Source organism: Mobula hypostoma, chromosome 5 (assembly GCF_963921235.1).
Source record: "Mobula hypostoma chromosome 5, sMobHyp1.1, whole genome shotgun sequence".
Classification (NCBI taxonomy): Eukaryota; Metazoa; Chordata; class Chondrichthyes; order Myliobatiformes; family Myliobatidae; genus Mobula; species Mobula hypostoma.
Genome location: NC_086101.1, coordinates 105,801,195 through 105,824,523, shown reverse-complemented (window position 1 = coordinate 105,824,523; position 23,329 = coordinate 105,801,195). Strand labels below are relative to the sequence as shown.

At 47.6% G+C, this 23,329-nt stretch overlaps 1 protein-coding gene across 5 annotated transcripts in view; it reads right to left on the bottom strand.

The window, feature by feature from the left end:
- Nucleotides 1–1,768: 1,768 nt before the first annotated feature.
- Nucleotides 1,769–23,329, bottom strand: part of LOC134346880 (disks large homolog 4) — a 438,117-nt gene continuing 416,556 nt past the window's right edge. For all 5 annotated transcript variants that reach the window (XM_063048693.1, XM_063048692.1, XM_063048690.1 and 2 more), the window contains 6 exons: nt 22,882–22,932; nt 21,966–22,067; nt 21,400–21,572; nt 12,130–12,239; nt 6,338–6,429; nt 1,769–4,130 (listed from right to left, as the gene is read on the bottom strand). In XM_063048693.1, coding sequence (XP_062904763.1) covers nt 4,024–4,130; nt 6,338–6,429; nt 12,130–12,239; nt 21,400–21,572; nt 21,966–22,067; nt 22,882–22,932 — 635 coding nt within the window. In that variant the 3' untranslated portion in view covers nt 1,769–4,023. The remainder of the gene's footprint in view (nt 4,131–6,337; nt 6,430–12,129; nt 12,240–21,399; nt 21,573–21,965; nt 22,068–22,881; nt 22,933–23,329) is intronic.

Sequence of the window (23,329 nt, the reverse complement as noted above, 5' to 3'; positions counted from 1 at the left end):
TCATTCTCATGAAATCTTCTTGGAAGTCTCTCCAATGTCAGCACATCCTTTCAAGAGCTTGTTAAAACTTTCACATCAATCCCTTATGGATATCAGCACCCACATAAAAGAATTCTGTTAGTCTAATCTACATTGACAAATTTGACTATGTTGAATGAATTAAAATGATTTATCCTCCATCCTAGAGTACATTCCAATAACTTGCTGACACTAAAGTTAAACTGAGACACGGGAGACTTCAGATACAGGAATCTGGAGGAACTCAGTGTTGTTCATCTGTTGTGGTGGAAAGGAGAGTTGATATTGTAGGTTGAAACCCTGAATCAGCTGAGGGATTTGTGAATGTTTTGAGTCAAAACCTAGCACCGGACGATTCAAGGTTTCTGTCTGAAATATCAACTGTTCCTTTAGTGCCCCTCCGCCCCACCTCCACAGATGCTGCTTGACCCATTGAATTTCTCCAACATTTCGGGTGTTCCTCCTGGCATCTCATTCACGTTTCCAGCACTAACAAGTCCTCACTGATGTAGGAATGGGGCTCCAGTATCCCTTTTAGCCTCTTGTTTCGTCATTTTAGTCCTTCTCTGGGTGGTGAATAATCTCAACATAATCTCTCTACACCATCTCCATTGATAACAGATCTACATATATTGTAGCTAGTAGTTTATAGATTTTCCTCCTCTATTAAAAATATAGAACATTACAGTCCACAATGTTGTGCTAACATTTTACCCTACTCTAAGATCAAGCTAAACTTGCCCTCCTACACAGCCCTCCATCTATCCAGAAGAGTATCATAAATACCCCTACCACCACTCCTGGCTGGGCATTTCACCCACCACTATCTGTGTAGCTTAACTCTTAAGAAAAGTGTTGGCAATATCAATCATTTTAAAATTATGCCCCTCTTATTAGCCATTTCCACCCTGGGAAAAATCCACGTGATCTATATCTTTTATGAATATCTCTATTGCTTTATTCTCCTTCACTCCAAAGAGAAAAGCCCTTGCTCACTCAATTTGTTCGCATAAAATATGCTCTCTAATCCAGGCAGCATCCTGGGAAACCTCCTCTGCGCCATCTTTAAAGCTTCCAAATCCTTCCTACGATGAAGCAACAGAATAATCCAAATGTGGTCTATCCAGGGTTTTATAGAACTGCAACATTACTTCCTGCCCTTGAATGTAATCCCCCAACTAATAAGTACTCCATAAGCTTTCTTACAACCCTTGATCAAATCAGAGTTCCCTCTACACCATCTGATCACAAACTCCTAGGACTAGATGCAGAGTGAAGCTCCCTCCACACCGTCTCATCACACACTTCTGAAGTCAGACACAGCGTGAAGCTCCCTGTACATTATCCTGTCACATAGTGGCAACACAAGTTTGATAAAAGGATTAGCCACAGAGTAGTTTCTCTTTACTGTCCTTTTTTGAGTGAGGGGAATAGATGAGTCCCTACTGATCTTGAGTAAAGTATCTCACTGACCACTTCAGCTGATGTTTTAGTGCCAGAACCGCTGGTTGGTTTGAACACAAGGATGGTCCATACTGGGCAAGACAACTTTGTACAATCTAGTGGGTTTATGATTTCTACTGAGGATGAGATTTTAAATCCAAGGTGGTTAATCTTAACCACCAGAACAACCTCAGGTCTCTGAGTTACTCAGTCCCTCCCCTCCCACATCCACTGGCCCATCTTGGTCACTTTCTCAAGAATGACGAAAGCACAGAGTCAGTTGTAAAACAGATGTGGGACTTTGACAAACATTTAAAATAAAACTTTTATAACTTTGTTCACTCACTTACAATAGCATCCAGTCCATCATAACATCACAGGTGGGATGATCACAGCTAATTCAGGGGAGGAATCGATGACAGCAGTTTTGCAAACCACACATGCCCAATCTAGGCCCAGTTTCTGATCTGCTGGGTACTGAATTTCCTTGTCAGGTGGGCAATGGAGAGGTTGGGTGGGACAAGTTATCCTCAGGCTCTGCCATCTTGGGAGCCTCAGAATCCATTTACTGAAACACCTCATGGATCAGATGCTTGTAGACCCCAGAAACTCACTCCTGTAGGAATCGTAGCACACCAGTGGGATTTGGGATCAGGTGGAGGGTGGGGTGTGGAAGTCCGTGTGGTAACCGCTGACTCCTGCCCCACTCTGGACCATCCCAAGCCAACACTGTGGGTTAGTGATAAATAGTTACCTGTGGGAGACCCTGTTCCCCAGGGCTAGCTGGCATGGGCACACCCCTCCCTCTGCTTTCAACCTCCTCTTCCACAAAATCCTCATTTCCCAGCAGTTCATCATCACAGGTGACCCCAGCCAACCTGAAAATTTGAGTGTGGGTCTCCTGGGCAAGTTCTAATGCTGGACTCCCAGATCCCGTGTCTCCCTCAGCCCTTCCTGTTTTCCCTCCCCTCCAGGAGACAACGTGGCTCCTCCGTCCAAAGAGTAGTTGCTCAGAAGGCCAGAGAAAAGTCTGGGTGACACGGAAAAGTGAGGTAGGGGAGGTCACAGCCTTTGAACTGTTCCCTCCCTTCTGATATCCCACTAGTAGAAGATGGTCCATCTAGTTAAAAGCCTGTGACAGGAGAGAGATCCTGTCAACCAGCCCTCAACAGGGGGCAAGTGATTCACAGGGCAATGACAATTGGACCGGGGGTAGTGTCACAGCTCTCCAGACTGAGAGGACACCCTTCCTTACCCCAAAGTGGCTGTACCCCAAACACTTAGTGTTTTCCTAAAGAGAGGTACCGGAGGCCATACTAAATCAGAAGCTGCCATGGGTGACTGGGTCTCGGAGAGTTTACGAGGTCAAGTTGTCTGGACTGAGAAAGAGATGATCTCTGCCCTGCTGGGAATCCAAAACCTGTCCACACTAACTGCTTGGCCTCCTCCTCCAATTCCAGATTATAACAGTGATGGAAACATCGAGAAGCACTTCCCCACTCACCCAACCACCCCACCCCACTAACCCATAGCCTAGTCTCACACAGAGAACCAACAGTAATACGATTCGAGTGCTGGGATATGAAAGACCAGCATCCCCCTAAACCACTCAACATTTAACTCTGCATGTGCCTGTCAGGCCTGTTCCATCAGATAAGTGGGAAGGGAACAGAGGTGTTGAGGGTCCCAGCAACTAAAGAAAACAGGGTCGAAACACAACTGTCGTAGGGTAAGAGCAGTGAAAAAGAGTGAAGGAAGCAGGTGGACAGCACAGTCACGGTCTCCATGCAGTGGTGGCCCATTCTTCCCAAGGCCGGTGGGGAGGGGGAGAGGGAGGGGGAGGGGGCAAATGGCCATGTCTCATAACAGGCATAGAGGAAAATCTCGATTCCCACAGGGTGCGACAGTGAGCCAGAGAGCACAGAGCCTTGCTCTTTGGATGGAAGCCTCTCTGAATCCATTTGCTCCTTAAAAGTTAGTTTTTCTGAAGTTTGTGGTTTTTCCTCTGTCTTTGGGACACAGGCAGGCGGCACACGGGATGAACAGAAAAGAATGGAACGCAATCAATTTTCAGATCTTGTTGCCGTTTCATTTCACTCGCATGTGTATGTTCTTCAGTTAAATAAGTAAATTATTTACAGTCACCCAGACAGCGAGCCACAGTCTGTGCTATCCACAGCCCAGGCTAGGCAAATGCAGCTCCTCGTTCAATGCAGGATGAAGCTGCTTCATCGGATCCTTGCTGTTTGCTTGCTTTTAACATGAAGCATGCACAAAGCGGTCATCATGGAGAGAGCAGAAACTAATAGGTCACACGTGAGGCTGTCTGCCTCTTCCATTCTTTGACAAAAATTTCCATCTTTTTTTCCCCTGACTCTCCATCCTGGAAATGGAACAAGTGACAGAACAAAAGAGCTGCGTGGTGCGCAGAGGGGGGAGGTCGGATCCTGCGGGAGGCAATAGCGGCTTCAGAAGCTGTGGGGAAGGGGCAGGTCATGGACACATGAGATTGGTCAGCCTGGAGGTGGGGAAGATTGGGGAGAGGTGTGAAGGGAGGATGTTCTACAGTCTCTCCCGGGAAGGGACCCATATGTAAGGTCCAGAATGCTCCTCGATGATGTGTTTGCAACGGACGTAGATCTCCTCGAAACTGTCGCCTTCAACCACAGCTGTAGGGAGGATAGAGACAGGATGTTACTGGCACAAGACCAACTTACACAAAGGTATCTGTATTATTTCACCCCACTGTTTGAACAGCCCCCTAGTATGATAAGAACTTTTGACCTCACAATCTTAACACAAGAGATTCTGCAGATGCTGGAAATCTAGACACACACCCCACCCCCCAAGGAATGGAATAGAGTTGATATTTCAGGCCGAGAACCTTCATCGTTTCAGCCTGAAGCATAAATGCTGCTGAATTCCTTCAGTAATTTGTGTCTGTTGCTCTGGATTTCCAGCATCTGCAGAATCTCTTGTGTTTACACTTTATTCTGTGCTCTGTTACTGTTTTACCTTGTACCACCTCAGTACACTGATATGATGAAGTGACCTGTACAGATGAGATGCAAAACTATGATTTCCCCTGCACCTTAGTACAATAAGAAGATTGAAAGAGTACAGAGAAAATTCACAACTATGTTGCTGGGATTTGGGGATCTGAGTTGTAAGGAAAGATTGCAAAGATTTGGCATGCCATGTAAAACTTTGACAAATCTCTAAATATGTGTGGTAGAGACCATATAGACTGGCTGCATTACAGTCTGGTATAGAAACACCAATGCCTTTGAATGGAAAATCCCATAACAAGTAGTGGATTTAGCCCAGTCCATTATAGGTATAAAGCCTTCCCCAGCATTGAACACATCTACATGAGACGTTGTTGCAGGAAAGCAGTGTCCATCATGACGGAACCCCACCACCCAGCTGCTGCCATCAGGAAGGTGGTACAGGAGCCTCAGGACTCACCACCAAATTCAAGAATAGTTATTACCCCTCTACCAACGGGCTCTTGAGCTACAGGGGGTAACTTCACTTGTCCCTTAACTAAAATGTTCCCACAACCATGTCCTCTTCCAAGGACTTTTCATCTCATGTTCTCGATATTTTTTTTATTTCTTTATTTTTGTATTTGCGGTTTGTTGTCATTTTGCACGAGTTGGTGTGCTCTTTTATTGATTCTATTAGGGATTTATTTAGTATGCCCATGAGAATGAATCTCAGGGTTGTATATGGTGACATATATATACTTCAATAATACATTTACTTTGAAGGTTGAATAGAGTAGGACTTTATTCCCTGGAGCATAAGAAAATGAAGGGAGATTTGGTGGAGGTGTACAAAATTATGAAGGGCATAGAAAGGGTTAATGCAAGCAGGCTTTTTCCGCGAAGGTTGGAAGAGGCTGGAACTGGAAGGTGAAATGTCTGCGAGAAATCTGAGAAGGAACGTCTTCATTCAGGGGGTGGTGCAAGCGTGGAGCAGGTTTGATTGCAGCACTTGGATAGATACATGGACAGGAGGGTTATAGAGGGGCTAGGCAAAATAGAAATGGGCTGAAGGACCTGTTTCTATGTTGTAATGTTCTATGTGACAATAATAAACTAATGTACATTTGGGAGCCCTGCATTTCAGTGCCAGCAGCCTCCCCCCCCCCCCCGGTCCATCTCCTCATGCCTCCACACTTTGACCTGGACCCAGCTGTGATGCCACTGGGGGAGAGTTACAGACCATGGGCACTGTGAGAAAGATCTGGGTGCCATCACTGAAAGGCCTGGCTCATATTTCAGGGTGGCTCTCCACACTGCTCACCTCATCCAACCTCTTGCTCTTCCTAGACCGGGGGTTCCCAACTTCAGACCCCTCAGTTAATAGTAGGGATTCATGGCATAAAAATGGTTGGGAGCACTGCCCTATACAATAACCCCAACTCCCCACAATCTTGTTCTCACTGCTCCACCCCACAGAGATGCTGATTGATCCAGTTTCCTTCCTGGAATAAAGCCTTCTCACCACATCCATCCAATCCGCACTTTTTTTTTTGTTTTTCACGGTACAGCACAGTTACAGAACAGCCCTTCTGCTGCACACTTACATCCATGTGACCAATTAATCTTCTTATCCGTATGCCTTTGGAAATCAGAACATCTGGAGGAAACCAGTGTGGTCACAGGAAGAAGATGCAGACAGTGATGGGGCTGTAATAACGTTACGTTAACCACAACACTAATGCGCCGCTCCCAACTTCCACAGCAACAGATTTCACGCACTCTCCTCCATGCCTGGAACCTGGAAATCACCAAGCCTTTGTTCTCTAGTGGGCACTCTCTCTCTGCAGAGCGGCTCAGCTGTGGAGTAAGCAAGTGCCGGCACTCACCTGAGAAACACTCGGTGAAATCCTGCTGCAGTTTCACCGCCCTCTCGAAGGCCTTCCGGGCCTGTTCCTCTGTCAGCCGTTTGTTGATCTCCCTGTAAGGCATATCCCACAGAACTCAACTCAGACCTCCCCAGCAGAAACCCCTCCCCACTATCCCTCAAGCCTGGTAAGTGCACAGTGAGTTAGCGCACAGGACCGGCCCTTCAGAAACAACTTCCCCAAGCTGCCGAGACCCATCGTGGTTGTAAACTCAGGTACAAATTGGCACCTCGATAGGGGTATAATCCAACAGTGTGAATGGTGGGAGAAGCATCCCCTCCCTTAGTGTGGATCTCCCTCACAGTGTGCCACCCCCAAGGTGTGAATTTCCCTCAGTATTGCCCCCCCTTTTTTTATACAACATATAAAACTTCATTCAAATACAAAGGTTAATGGTTACTGAATTCAAATGCAATACAGTTATTACCATCAATAATGCACTAAATTCCCACAATTCCTGGAAATCTCTCCTTGTACCCATAATGATCACATGCTCCCTCTCCAAGGCACCCTGGCACAAATGTAACCCCGGAAGAGGGACAGAAATCTATTGCATGGTACTGCCCTGTGCAATACCCTCCACACAGGTCCCCAATGTACGGGGGAAACCCCTGCATAGGCAGACTTCCACTGACACTCCCTGTCACCACTTGATTGTAAGACAGACTGCCAAGGGAGGCGAGGGAAATGAAGTGAAAAGAGTGCAAGAGCAGCCTGTTCAGGAACTGTTTTGGTGCATTATGGCACCATCGTGGTCAGTGGTCATCTCTGTGAGGCTGCTCATGCTAGAAGATGCAAGCAACAGGAATTCTGCAGATGCTGGAAATTCAAGCAACACACATCAAAGTTGCTGGTGAAATGCGAAGTTGTTGCTAGCCTGCTGCATTTACCAGCAACTTTGATGTGTGTTGCATGCTAGAAGATCTTGGGATTTGGGTCCCACAAGCTCCTCCAGTGGAGTAGGGGTTGGCGCAGTGGGAACCACTCCACACCCCTAAGCCAGATCTGCACCCTCCATGCCGGGATGGGAAACAAACTATTCTGCAGCCCAAGCACCGCTCCTGCAGGTACAGGAGCACTCTAACCAGAGGAAACCCTACCCCAGACCCGCAATAGCTCCCAGCAAAATCCTGGCAGCTTCTGCATAGCTGTCTGCCTGGTGCTTGCCACAGGAAGCCACATACCCTCCTGTAGGTAGTGCTCCCAGCGAACATTGGAGGGTACTCAGTGTACATATATCTCCGCAGGGTCCTGAAGCAGAAGACCACCAGCTGGGTCTTTACGCACATCAGTGACTGACTGCCCTCCGCAATAGGAATACTCAGAGACCCAATGCTTCCTGTTCCTCCAGACACCCACAAACAATTTCTGGGTCCTGTCGAAAAATACAGTGGGCTGGACTAAAGTGACCAGCTGATACCAAAGCATGGAGGCTACCAGTTGGTTAATGACCAACATCCTGCCCTGTTCGAGATTGTGTGGAGCAAACCTGACTAGCATCCTGGCCGGGCAGAGATTTTTGACTCTAAGCCCCACTAGTTCACCAGCTAAGTCTCCACAGTGGAGCCTGGGTAGACCTCCAGACAGAGGAGGTGGGTGGTGCTCCACACAAGTGGTCTTAGCTCCTCTGGCAGGGAGTCCAAACCCCCACTGACCCACTAAAAGACCAGACTACTCTCCCCAGCTGACTCTGGCAGAGGACGTAGCTAAGAAGATCCGCTGGCAGTCTCGCACACTCAGGGTCGGTGATCATCATCACCATAAGCCAAAAGGACTACCTTCACCTGCAGCTCGTGCAGAACTAGACCTGTCAACTGCTTCCAAAGGTGGCGCAATAAAGGCTGTACACAGAGAGTACAGTTGCCTTGTCATTGGCAGCCTCTCTCAAAGCAAAAAGCATGCCATCGAGGATCCATTAACACTCAACAGGCCTTCCACAGCAGTGTACATCAGATGGACATGTGTGATAAAATGTAGTCTGAGTCCAAATGTGCACAGAGTCCCAAGGAGGTAGACATGATCCACCCTGACCAAGCCAGCTTCATGGGACAGATGGATCAGGTCCTGGATGAGGTGGATATTGTCCTGAATGGACTGGTCTGGGTGGATCATTTGGGCCAGCACGGAACCCAGCTGATCAGCCATTGCCTGGGCAAAGATCTTATCTTTGGTGCACGGGAGAGACACTGGGTGCCAATTCCTCAGGTGGCAATTCCCTTCTTTGGAAGCAGGACCCTGACCGCCCTACGCCAAGAGAGGGTGTTTCACCTGTCACTAAGCTTTCACCCAGGATCCTGGAGTAATCAGCACCCTGTATGTCCCAGAAGACCCTGATGAATTCCACAGGCAACCTGTCCAAGCCAGGGGACTTACGTCCCCATAGCTGGCTAAGGACACTTGTCAGTTCCTCCAGTGCTAGGGTAAGTCCAGTTGCTGGACAGCATTTGGGCTGACCTTTGGAAGCTCTTCCCACAGCACATCCTGTACCTCCTCACTTGATGAGTCTGGCAAGAACAGGGTCACATAAATTGGGCGAACTTCGTGAACAATTTGAGCTGTTAGAGCCATCCTCTTCTAGCAACTCCACAAGTTGCCTGCATACACCACTACATTTCTCCACAGAGTAAAAGAAGGCACTTCTGCCAAAGTAGTGGGTTGGTCCCCTGTGGTTGGGGTCAGCTGAAACTCCAGGTCAAGCAGCTCTTTCTCAAACCGCTCGATTTGGGACACCCGTTTTGCCCATGTCCCACCAGAGTTTCAGGGAGGGGAAACCCCTCTGCTCTCCCCTCCAAATTTCCCAGAACAAACAGAACGAGAGTCAGAATCGGCCATCCTCCAGCAACTGGTTGTTGAAATGTCAATATGCAGACCCCATCCATGTAGGCAGTGGGTTAATCTCCGCCTGCACCAGACAGTAGTCTGAGAAGAACACTGGCCACATAGAGGCCACAGACAACCAGGAGACATGCATTCTGGAAACGTGTGGCCCAGCAAGTCATGACCCTCCCCTCCCCCACTTCCTGTCATCCTGGAGAAGGCACAGGAGACAGGGTGCAGGTTCTGCCAGACGTCAGCCAAATCATAAGACCGAACCAAAGCAAACTCTCTCTGAGGTTACAGTTGAAATCACCCCAAGGACAATGCACACTTTTCTACCAATGGAGCCAACAGCACAGCTGTCTCATGAAACAAGAATGCCTACATTGGGTGGGACTTGTTAATAACGTCCATCGAAGGGCATGGTGAGATGGAGCAGGCTCGTTAACTTTCAATATCTCAGGCTGCTATTTCAGAGAATCTCTGTGGGTTTCCTGCAGGAAGCTCTCTGTTCCCTACAGACCGAGAGATGCTGGAACATACTGAAAGACTCTCTGCCACCATTTATATTATTACTCGCTATTGTGGCCTTCATGATTGTGCTACAAACCCTTGTCAATGCGCTGGCTAGCGGGAGCAGGCTTCCTTACCGTGTGTCTATGCATCCCGAACAGAGCTTTCAGGAGCTCCTTAAATGGCATTGCTCCTTTCTAACCACTCCCACCTCCTTCCCCTTTGTTTTAAGGATGGTGTGGACAGATTGCACAACCCCAGGCAGGTCGGTCCATCAGTCAGTGGCTAGTCGGGCTTTATGCTGTCTGCCAAGACTCAGCAACAAACTCTCAAATTTCTTTCACAGTAACAGTCTGAAACTCACTGCCAGAGACGAGCTCCTCTGCCATCCCTGCTTCGAGAGTCTTCCTCATTCCTGTCTCTTCATCCCAGGTCACCCACATTGCCCCTGTCTCTTTCCTACATGCTCACCCCACTACTGGAAGCAGCCTGTCGAGTGGGCCCAACCTCAGGACTAGTGCTAGGAGGAGAAAACTCTCTCCCCTCTCCCTCCGACCCTGGATTGACAATAACACCCATGCGGGGCAGGTCTGGCCCCTAGCTAAGGTGCCTCACACCCCAGTAAGGATATCCCAATGGCCTCCTCAAAGTCCGAGAGAAGGATGTCACTTGCCTTGGTCGCCCACCTCTAGGGTAACATATGGAGGACCCTCAACCTCCCCATTCATTAGGACCCAGATACCCTACCCTCTGAGGAGGATGGTGACCTAGGAGTATTCCACACCCTGTCAGACCCTGGGGCCCAACAACCTCCAGAAGGGAACTTTGCTTCCATGGAGACTGCAATCCCAAAAACTGCCACCCTGGCCACAAGTAACCCGCTGTCATCAACAAAAATCCCCCCACCCAACAGCAACATTCTTTGAACACACCACCACAAAATCTATCCCCTTTGTGAGTTCCCAATGTACAGATTCAGAGGAAATGTACCTCCTCCTTTATGTTTTGCCAATCAGCACCAGAACCTCCCTCACAGCTTCTCCAGGGCTTTGCTGAGCCACTGAGATATCTGTGCCCTCCAGGTTAGGCCTAACGGAAACCCCTGGCTCCTTCTCCTGCAGCAGAGAGGTCTGGAGATGTTTCTTTTCTCTTATTCTTCCTGCCCTTTACCTCAACCCACCTTGCCAACTGTGCTGTGTTCATCCCCACCCTACAGGGGCAGGAGAGGCAACAGTGGGGGGAGCTGTGCGGTGCCCTCCCCTGCCACCGTGGTGGATTTGGTGGTGAGGGTAATTCTTATGAATATGTCCAAACTCCTTGCAGGCGTGGCATCATGGCCAGCCTATAGTCCAGCAGATCCCTCAGCACTCCCCGGCTGTTCCATCTCCACAAGTACCACACGGTGGAAGGTAAACACATGTTCAAAATCACCTCTGTCTGGTTTGAGCAGTATGGGGTGACCGACGACATCACCTCACCCACAGAAAGCAGCTGAGGGAGGAGGTGAAGGTGCATTCAGAGGGTCACTGTTACTGCTCTACCAGCATGAAGATCCCTTCCGTTTTTACGCCTACTCAGGGCCAGGGACAGCTCTAGCGAATCGTAGGTAGAAAAGGGACTTTTGGTACATCTTGCTGATCTCAATAATGTGTCCATCTCCACCCACAGATGAAGTCATAATAGCTAACTTCTCAGCACTCCATCATGAAGGGTTATCGCATTGCACCACGTTTTACAGAGTTATCAGTCTGAAAGTTGTAGCTCTAAAGGAGTTCTTCTACCAGAAGCTATGGCTCCTGTGTAGGGACTAGGTCCCGCCATTATGGAGCTGCAGCCCGCCATGTTAAAGCCCCACAAAGGCTGCGATCAAAATGTCACTGAATTAACACAGTCACAGCACTTAGCAGTCTTTCAAAGAGCAGTTTTGAGAAGAGAGGAAGGACAGGTATCTCCTCCAGACAGGCAGGAAAGTCTGTGCGATGAAACTTCAGCGCTGACCCTGCCGATGCACAACCGGGCCACCCCAATGCTCCTCTGTCCACACAAAAGTCCAAGGATTAACCATAAAACTCTTCTGGTCATCCTAGCCAGGTGGGAGAGGTTTAGCAGCCAGAGAAATACATTCCAGCTCACTAAAAGTTGCAGAGATGAACCTTCACAAGCCACCAGCCACTGTTGATGGAGCAGACTCAACAACCTCAGGAAAGCCACCTTGCTCTGAGAAGAAAACTGCTGCAGTCCACAGCCAAAAATGAGACACCTCTCTCCTACATCTTCCTCTGTGCTTGTCACTGTTTCTCAGGGTTTATTTCTGAAATAAATCAATTTTTTCCAGACAGCTCACACATGACACAGTATGATCCTCCCTCAGTACCATCCCTCTCACAGTGTGACCCTTCCTCAACTCCAGTGTGCACACTCACAGGATGTTTTCCAGGGATTTTGGTCTGATGAAGATGGCGATAGGGTGAAGATGTGCTGCCTGCAATCTCCGCACTGCGTTGGCTGACACATCCAGGATACAGTGCTTGCCCTGTGGGGAAAAGACAGGTGTTGTTACTGTGTGAGTGCAGAGTGAGCAGGGAATAGGTTGGAGGAGAAACACCTCATACTCAGTCTGGGTAGCTTCAAATCTGATGGCATGAACATCAATTACTTTAATTTCCGGTAATTTCTCGCCCCTTCTTTTCCTTTTACCTGCCCATCACCTGCCTCTGGTTCCCCTCCTTCTTCCCCTTCTCCCATGGTCCACTCTCCTCTCCTATTAGATTCCTCCTACCTCTTCCACTTCATCTAGTTCCCCAACCCACGCACCTTCGCCTCCACTGGACTCCTGCCAGCTTGTACTCTTTCCCCCTTCCCCACTTTCATATTCTGGTTTCTGCCTAACACATAGGAGCAGTATTAGGCCATTCAGCCCATCAAGTCTGCTCTGCCATTTCCCTCAGCCTCATTCTCCTGCCTTCTCCCATAACCTTTCACGCCCTGACTAATTAGGAACCTATCAACCCCCACCTTAAATACACACAATGACCTGGCCTCCACAGCTGTGTGGCAATGAATAAAAACAGATTCACTACCCTCTGTCTAAAGAAATTCCTCCTTATCTCTGTTCTAATGGATGTCCTTCTATTCTGAAGTTGTGCCCTCTGGTCCTGGACTCCCCCACTAAAGGGAACATCCTTTCCACGTCCACTCTATGTTTGACTTTCAACATTTGATAAGTTTCAATAAATGAGATTCCCCCTCATTTTTCTAAATTCCACTGAGTACAGCCCAGAGCCATCAAATGCTCCTCGAATGCAGAAACATTTTTGTGAACCTCTTTTGCACTCTCTCCAATGTTAGCACAGATAAGGGGTACAAAACTGCTCACATTACTCCAGGTGAAGCCTCACCAGTGACTCATAAAGCCTTTGCACTACGTCCTTGTTTATATATTCTAGTCCTCTCAAAATTAGAACATAGAAGAGTACAGCACAGGAACAGGCCAATTGGCCCACAATGTTGTGCTGAACCAGCTAAAAAACAAATCAAAACCACCCAGACACTAATCCTTCCTATCCACACCATGTCCATTTCCCTTCACCTTCCTTGTATCCTGTGCCTATCCAAACATCTCTTAAAAGCCTCTAATATATATTTGGCTCTACCACCATACCAGGCAGCGCATTCCTGGCATTCACGACTCTTTGAGTATAAAACTTACCCATCACGTCCCCCATGAACATACCCCTTCTCACATTCAATATGTGTCCTCCGGTATTAGACATTTCAACCTTGGGAAACAGATAATTTCTGTCTCCTCTGTCTATGCCTCTCACAATCTTGTAAACTTCTATCAGATCTCACCTCAGCCTCTGACACTTCAGAGAAAACAACCTAAGTTTATCCAGTCTCTTGAGATAGCACATGTCCTCTAAACCAAGCAACATCCTGGTAAACCTCTTCTGCACCCTCTCCAAAACTTCCACATCCCTCCTATAGCAGGGCCTAAGGTTGAGCGAATTGGCTGTTTGGATCAGAACTGGCTTGCTCATTGAAGACAGAGGATGTGGCCTAAGCAGAGTTCTATAAAGTTGCAAATGTAATCTCCTGACTTTTGAACTCAGTGCCTCAACTAATAAAAACAAGCATTCCATAAGCCTTCTTAACCACCTCATTGACCTGTCTAGCCACTTTCAAGGAGCTATGAACCTGGATCCCAAGATCTCTCTGCTCAGCAACACTGTTTAGAATGTTGCCCTCACAGTGTACTGCCTCCTTGCATTTGCCTTACCAAGGTGCAACATCACATTTATCTGGGTTAAGCTCCATCTGCCATTTCTCAACCCAGATGTGCAAATGATCTATATCATGCTGTATTCTTTGCCAATTCTCTACACTATCCACAACTCCACTCCATAAATTTACTAACCCATCCATCCATATTTATATACATTTATATACATTACAAAAAGCAGGGGTTTCAGCATAGATCCCACTAATTACAGACCTCCAGAGGTCCCAGCACAGATCCCCGTGGAACTCTACTAATTACAAACCTGAGCTTGAACAACTCCCTTCAAGTACTACCGTCTGTCTTCCATGCACGAGCCAGTTCTGAATACAAACAGGCAATTTGCTTGGACCTCATACTTAGATTAACCTCCCATGAGGGACTTTGTCAAAAATGCCTTACTAAAGTCCGTGTAGACAACTCCACTGCTCTACTTGCATCAGTCTTTCTCATCACCTTGTCAAAAAACTCAGTCAAGTTGGTAAGGCACGAACTGCCATGCACGCTCTCCCTAATTAGGTCACAGTTTCCAAATACTCATATATCCTATCCCTAAGAACTTTCTCCAGCAATTTCCTCCCAACTGACGTGAGTCTCAGCGGTCTATAGCTCCCAGGATTTTCCCTTGTTCCCTTCGTAACTAGAGGTACAACATTAGTCACTCGCCAGTCCTCTGGGACCTTGCCTGAGGTTAGAGAGGACACAAAGATACTGGTCAAGGCCCCAGCAATCTCGTCTCTTGCCTCCTTTAATAACCTGGGGTAAATCCCATCAGGCCCTGGGAACTTATCCACCTTAATACTCCATAGGAGGCCCAACACTTCCTCCCCCTTAATCTCTAAACTCCCTCACATATTTATACACTCAGCACTTATCTCCTGGTCCTCCATATCCTTTTTCTTGTGTGACAAAAGACCAAGTTATCAGAAGATTGATGCTGATAAGAGAGACAAAGAGAGAAACATTCCAAATGTTAATGAGAAAGGAGAGAGATAACGAAAAGAGACACAGTTCCGAGTATTGACAGACCGGTTGCTTTGAACCTGAACTGTTTGAAGTTTGACGGACAGGCGATACCCCAGCAGCGGGATAAAAGGAACAGGTTCGCTAGGGCAAGAGACACACCACGACACCACGAGATAACGAGACCCTGGAAGTGCGATGTGCCCCCCCCCCCACAAGTTGGTGGGAGTTTGGAGGTCTGGTCGTGGGACCGACCATAGACGCACAGGGTGAAAAGGGTACGATCGGTGGGAACCTGGTGTGTGTGTCTGCCCTTGCCTGGGTGCCGGGTTCACTGCAGAAGAATGATCGTATCCGGAACGGAGGGGTCACAGTTGGTGACCTCAGAAGATATTAAAAGGGCTCATGCCGAAAGCTAACTGCGAAGAACAAAGGTCTGTCTGAATCCGATTTGCATATTCTCTCTCCAACAGCACAACAGTGATTGCCGCGAACTATACTAAACTGAACTGAACTCCACGTCACTTGAGACAGATCATTTTACCCCTAGACTGCGATAGAGCTTGATTGATTCCTATTATCCTAGTTCTGTGTGCATGTGTGTTTTATCATTGCTAACCTGTTGCATTTATATCCTTACGTTTAGAGTACTGTGTTACTTATTTCTTTAATAAAACTTTCTTAGTTCCAGTAATCCAGACTCCAACTAAGTGGTCCATTTCTGCTGGTTTGGCAACCCAGTTACGGGGTATGTAACACTTGGTAAATACTGAAGCAAAGTACTCATTAAGTACCTCTCTCACATTCTCCAAATCCAAGCAAATGTTCCCCTCTTTATCCTTGAGTGGTCCCACCCTCTCCTTAGGTATCCTCTTACTTTTGATGTATGTATAGAATGCCTTAGTATTCACCTTAATCCTACTCATCAAGGACTTTTCATGCCCCCTCTGGCTTCTGTAATTCTCTTCTTCAGTTATTTTCTGTTTTTTTTTAATAATCCTCATGTACTTCATTTGATCTTGACTTTTGAAGTTTTACATACTTTTTCTTCTTGACTAAATTCATCATCTCTTTGGACATCCAAAGTTCTCTTATCTTTCCACCCCCATCCTTCCTTCCTTCTAACAGGAACATACCTTTCCTGTACTCTGTGCAGTTGATCTTTAAACACCCTCCATGTGTCTGATGTGGACTTGCCAGAAAAAAGGTGTTCCCAATTAACACTTCTTAGTTCCTGCTTAATGCTCTCATAATTTGCCCTCATAATACCGGGGTTGAGGGGCATATTTTATGGTGATTAAGGTATAACTGATATGTCAGAGGTTCACTTTTTTAAAAATCACACAGACCATGCACCCATGGAACTTCCTGCCAGGAGTAGTGGTCGAGGCAGATACATTATGGACATTTAAAATATTCTTAGAGAGGCACATGGATGATAGAAAAATGGAGGGTCATGTAGGAGGGAACGGTTAGATTGATCTTAAAGTAGGTTAAAAGGTTGGCACAACATTCTGGGCCGAAGAGCTGCTCTATGTTGTATGTTCAGTGAGTCCACTGCTGGATTATCATGTAGAGTTGTGGTTTCCACACTTTAGGAAAGATATGATGCAGTGTAGAAGGGGTTCACCAGTGACTGAGACAGGACAAGCTTTGGCCTTTCTCCCTAGACTGGAGGAGTCTGAGGGGAGAACTGATGGAGGTAGATAGTAGGAAACCTTTCTTAGAGATAAAGATTGGCTTTATTTGTCATATGTACATTGAAACATCAAAACATGCAGTGAAATACATCATAATACATACACAATGCTGGAGGAACCCAGCAGGCCAGGCAGCATCTATGGAAAAAGAGTAAACAGTCAATGTTTCAGGCTGAAACCTTTCATCAGCATCTCGGCCCGAAACATCAACAGTTTACTCTTTTCCATAGATGCTGCCTGGCCTGCTGATTTGCAGCATTAGTGAAACCCATTGTTTGCATCAATGACCGACGTAGTCCAGGGATGTTCCAGGGGCAGTCTGCAAGTGTCACCATACTTCCAACACCAACATAGCATGCCTATTAACTCACTAACCCTAACCATAGGTTTCTGGGAAGTGGGAGGAAATCCATGCGGTCTCGGGGAGAAGGTATGAATTCCTTACGGACAGCAGCAGGAGTGGAACCTGATTGCTGGTGCTGTAAAGCTACCCACAGAAACCATAGAAACTACAGCACAGAAACAGGCCTTTTGGCCCTTCTTGGCTGTGCCGAACCATTTTCTGCCTAGTCCCACTGACCTGCACACGGACCATATCCCTCCATACACCTCCCATCCATGTATCTGTCCAATTTATTCTTAAATGTTAAAAAAGAACCTGCATTTACCACCTCGTCTGGCAGTTCATTCCATACTCCCACCACTTTCTGTGTGAAGAAGCCTCCACTAATGTTCCCTTTAAACTTTTTCTCCCCTTGCCTCAGTGGAAAAAGCCTGCTTGCAGTCACTCTATCTATACCCATCATAATCTTATATACCTCTATCAAATCTCCCCTCATTCTTCTACGCTCCAGGGAATGAAGTCCTAACCTATTCAACCTTTCTCTGTAACTGAGTTTCTCAAGTCCTGGCAACATCCTTGTAAGCCTTCTCTGCACTCTTTCAACCTTATTAATATCCTCCCTGTAATTTGGTGACCAAAACTGAACACAATACTCCAGATTCGGCCTCACCAATGCCTTATACAACCTCATCATAACATTCTAGCTCTTATACTCAATACTTTGATTAATAAAGGCCAATGTACCAAAAGCTCTCTTTACGACCTTATCTACCTGCGACACCACTTTTAGGGAATTTTGTATCTGTATTCCCAGATCCCTCTGTTCCACTGCACTCCTCAGTGCCTTACCATTAACCCTGTATGTTCTATCTTGGTTTGTCCTTCCAATGTGCAATACCTCACACTTGTCTGTATTAAACTCCATCTGCCATTTTTCAGCCCATTTTTCCAGCTGCTCCAAGTCCCTCTGCAGGCTCTGAAAACCTTCCTCACTGTCTACTACACCTCCAATCTTTGTATCATCAGCAAATTTGCTGATCCAATTTACCACATTATCATCCAGATCATTGATATAGATGACAAATAACAATGGACCCAGCACTGATCCCTGTGGCACACCACTAGTCACAGGCCTCCATTCGGAGAAGCAATTCTCTACTACCACTCTTTGGCTTCTTTCATTGAACCAATGTCTGATCCAATTTACCACCTCTCCATGTATACCTAGCGACTGAATTTTCCTAACTAACCTCCCATGCGGGACCTTGTTAAAGGCCTTACTGAAGTCCATGTAGACAATATCCATTGCCTTCCCTTCATCCACTTTCCTGGTAACCTCCTCGAAAAACTCCAATAAGATTGGTCAAACATGACCTACCATGCACAAAGCCATGTTGACTCTCCCTAATAAGTCCCTGTCTCTCCAAATACTTGTAGATTCTGTCTCTTAGTACTCCCTCCAATAATTTACCTACTACCGACGTTAAACTTACTGGCCTATAATTTCCCGGATTACTTCTTGATCCTTTTTTTAAAAAAGGAACAACATGAGCCACTCTCCAATCCTCCGGCACCTCACCTGTAGACAGCGACATTTTAAATATTTCTGCCAGGGCCCCTGCAATTTCAGCACTAGTCTCCTTCAAGGTCCGAGGGAACAAACTGTCAGGTCCCGGGGATTTATCCACTTTAATTTTCCTCAAGACAGCAAGGACCTTCTCCTTTTCGATCTGTACAGTTTCCATGATCTCACTACTTGTTTCCCTTAATTCCATAGACTTCATGCCAGTTTCCTTAGTAAATACAGATGCAAGAAACCTATTTAAGATCTCCCCCATTTCCTTTGGTTCCGCACATAGCCGACCACTCTGATCTTCAAGAGGACCAATTTTATCCCAACAATCGTTTTGCTCTTAATATACCTGTAAAAGCTCTTTGGTTTATCCTTCACTTTGTCTGCCAAGGCAACCTCATGTCTTCTTTTAGCCCTCCTGATTTCTTTCTTAAATATTTTCTTGCACTTCTTATACTCCTCAAGCACCTTATTTAGTCCCTGCTTCCTATACATGTCATACAACTCCCTCTTCTTCTTTCTCAGAGTTGCAATGTCCCTTGAGAACCAAGGTTCCTTATTCCTATTCACTTTGCCTTTAATCCTGACAGGAACATACAAATTCTGCACTCTCAAAATTTCTCCTTTGAAGGCTTCCCACCTACCGATCACATCCTTGCCAGAGAACAACCTGTGCCAATCCACGCTTTTTAGATCCTTTCTCATTTCTTCAAATTTGGCCTTCTTCCAGTTAAGAACCTCAACCCTAGGACCAGATCTATCCTTGTCCATGATCAAGTTGAAACTAATGGTGTTATGATCACTGGAACCAAAGTGCTCACCTACACAGACTTCTGTCACTTGTCCTAACTCGTTTCCTAACAGGAGATCCAATATTGCATCCCCTCTAGTTGGTCCCTCTATATATTGATTTAGAAAACTTTCCTGAACACATTTTACAAACTCTAAACCATCTAGACCCTTAACAGTATGGGAGTCCCAATCAATATTTGGAAAATTAAAATCCCTTACCACTACAACTTTATGTTTCCTGCAGTTGCCTGCTATCTCTCTGCAGATTTGCTGTTCCACTTCTCGTTGACTATTGGGTGGTCTGTAATACAATCCCACTAATGTGGCCATACCTTTCCTGTTTCTCAGCTCCACCCATAAAGACTCAGTAGACAAGCCCTCTAATCTGTCCTGCCTGAGCACTGCTGTAATATTTTCCCTAACAAGCAATGCTACTCCCCCACCTTTCATTCCTCTGCCTCGATCATATCTGAAACATCGGAACCCTGGAATATTAAGCTACCAGTCCTGCCCCTCCTGTAGCCAAGTTTCACTAATTGCTATAACGTCATAATTCCACGTGTCTATCCATGCCCTCAACTCATCCGCCTTCCCCGCAATACTCCTAGCATTGAAATATATACACCTCAGAAGATTTTTACCAGCACTCACAACCTTTCTATTAGCGGATTTGCTTGAACTTTTATCATTTATTTTCACCCCAGCCACACTGTCAGCTCTGGCACTCTGGTTCCCATCCCCCTGCAAATCTAGTTTAAAGCCTCCCCAATAGCACTAACAAACCTCCCTGAAAGGATATTGGTCCCCCTATAGTTCAAGTGTAACCCGTCTCTCTTGTACAGGTCCCACCTGCCCCAGAAGAGGTCCCAATGATCCTGAAATCTGAAACCCTGCCCCCTACACCAGTTCCTCAGCAGAGCATCCTATTCCTACCCTCACTGGCACGTAGCACAGGTAGCAATCCTGAGATAACCACCCTCGAGGTCCTGCTTTTCAACTTCCTACCAAGCTCTCTATACTCACTCTCCAGGACCTCCTCACTCTTCCTTGCTATGTCATTGGTACCGATGTGCACCACGACATCTGGCTGATCACCCTCCCACTTCAGAATGTCATGCAATCGATCAGAGATATCCTTGACCCTGGCACCCGGGAGGCAACAAACCATCCTGGATTCTCTGTCACGACCAGAGAACCTCCTATCTGTACCTCTAACTATCGAGTCCCCTATCACTACCGCTCTCCTCTTTTTCCACCTTCCCTTCTGCACTGCAGAGCCAGACTCAGTGCCAGAGATCCAGCTGCTGCAGCTTGTCCCAGGTAAGTCATCCCCCTCAACAGTATCCAATGCGGTATACTTGTTGTTGAGGGGAATGGCCACAGGAGAACCCTGCTCTGCCTGCCCTTTCCTCGTCCCTCGCCTGACAGTGACCCAATTTCCTGTGCTTTGCTCCTTTGGCGTAACTACCTCCCTGTAGCTACTATCTATAATCTCCTCATTCTCCCGAACGATCCGCAGGTCATCCAGCTCCTGCTCCAGTTCCCTAACGCGGTTTGTTAGGAGCTGCAGCTGTATGCACTTCTTGCAGGTGTCGTTGTCAGGGACACCGGAGGCTCCCTGACTTCCCACATCCTGCAAGAGGAGCATTCCAACATCCTGCCTGGCATTCTCTCTACTCTAAATAATCAGAACAAAAAAAAAATTATCCAAACCTACCCTGGCCTCTGCCTGTTCTCGCCGAAGCCTGTTGAACCAAAGCCGTCCCACTCTGACTCAGTCCACTCCGACGATGGCCGCTACAATGATGGCCGCTGTATATGGTGGTCTGCTTTTAAACCTTGGCGCGCTACGTCACGCGCCTGCACAGTGCAGACCCTTCTCCCCGAGCAGTGTTTAAAAAGAAACGACTTTTTCTACCCGAGTTCTTCACTCCCTTCTCAGCTGCTTGCTTCGACTGAAACCCACTACATGACCGTGCCAGTTCTGTGGCACAGCAGCAGTCCGACCCTGTGGTGATGCTGGGAATATTCCCCAGTGATTACCTGCTCCGCCACCTCACGCACCGACTGTACGCTGGTCCCATACAGGTGTGTGTTGTACTGGCCTGCCTCGATGAACCTGTGGTTCTGAATATCCTTCTCCATTTGCTCGCGGGACGCTACGAAGTGATAGTCCCGTCCATCCACCTCGTAGTCACGTTTGGTCCGGGTCGTATCTGCACAGTAACAAGAGAGACGGGTTGGGTTCAATCCACATGTTTCATCCAGAGTTACCCCACTATTCCCATCAAACAGAGACAGCAGAGTTATGTCACTGGCAGCCTCACTGTGGGGAGCGAGAATAACTCCCCTCCCCTCACTGCATTTAAATATGTTCCTGCTGCCTTCAGGCAAAGTTGGTGCAGTTTCACTTCATTTACTGACCCTATGGAGTGGTTAGTTGCCAGAATCCCTCAGCATAAATTCACGGAAAAAAGACCCCAGTGTGTGAGCTGACCTTTGTGAATTTTCTCTACCCTAGTCTCTGGCTCAGACAAAGCAAGATCCCACTCTGTGACACTAGCAGTTTACATGTAATGGGATCAGACAGAGGCCAATGTCAAACTCACGTGGAACACAGGATCCAAATTTGTCTGGGAATTCGGAGAGCAGGTCATCGTTCACCCTGTCCTTGGTGGGACCCAGAATGATGATAGGGCGAGCATAGTGCACTGCAGGAGGAGGACAGAGAGACTTAAGTTCCCCAGACAGACATTCATCCCCTCCAGCGATCCCACTGATCCAATGTTGCGAAGCAAGCACACATACCCTGCATGCAAACATTGACAATCCCACACACAGATACCACCCACACCCGCACACTGGGTGTCGTCCTGAGCACAGTACAAACTTGGCTGTACATACACTGGGTTTGGAGATGGTGACTGTCCCTTTGGCTCTGAAAGTTCCTTCTGTTTCTGATAATAAATCATAACGAGTGAATCTTCGATATTCACCCGAGAGGGAGATGGACAACCTGTTCCTGTGCTGTATTGCTCTATCTTCCCAGGGTGGTATGTCAGTACTACCCCTCCCACAGTGACCCTCCCTCAGTACCGCCCCTCCCACAGTGCGACTCTCCCTCAGTACCACCCCTCCCACAGTGGGACCCTCCTTCAGTACCACCCCTCCTACACTGCGACCCTCCCTCAGTACCACCCCTCCCACACTGCGACCCTCCCTCAGTACCATCCCTCCCACAGTGTGACCCTCCCTCAGTACCGCCCCTCCCACAGTGTGACCCTCCCTCAGTACCACCCCCCCCAGTGTGACCCTCCCTCAGTACCGCCCCTCCCACAATGACTCTCCCTCAGCACCACCCCTCCCACAGTGACCCTCCCCCAGCACCACCCCTCCCACAGTGACCCTCCCCCAGTACTACCCCTCCCATAGTGGCTCTTCCTCAGCACCACCCCTCCCGCAATGGGACACTGTCACCAGATGCTGAGAGGCTGGAACATGAAGGGGTCAGCATCTCTCACTCACCTTCCATCTGTACAACCGCCTCGTAGCTCAAAACCCGATCGTCACGGCTCCCTGTGGGGAAGGCCCACACGTTAGGTGACATGTCACACTCATCACCCGAAGCCGAGAGCATGAACCACATAGAGGGTGAGACATGGCCGCTTACACACTCCAGCCCCAGCTAATCCGACATGTGAGAAGGGACTGCACTGGAATGATTAACAGGGGAGAGGGAATTCCGGAGACTAGGGTGCAATGGTCAGAGAGGTAGGAATAAGTACTGCGTTGGTATCCTGGAGAAAGCAGGATCTGGTGGAGGGTCACAGTGATGGGGTGGGGGGAAGAATTGGGGAGGGATGTTTCATAGAGACAGAGAAGTGTGTAGGGGCCAAAGTGGGTTACAGAGATGGAGAGGAGTGCAGAGACCAGGAGGGGGTTAGGTGTAGGGGCCAGAGGGAATCACCGAGCT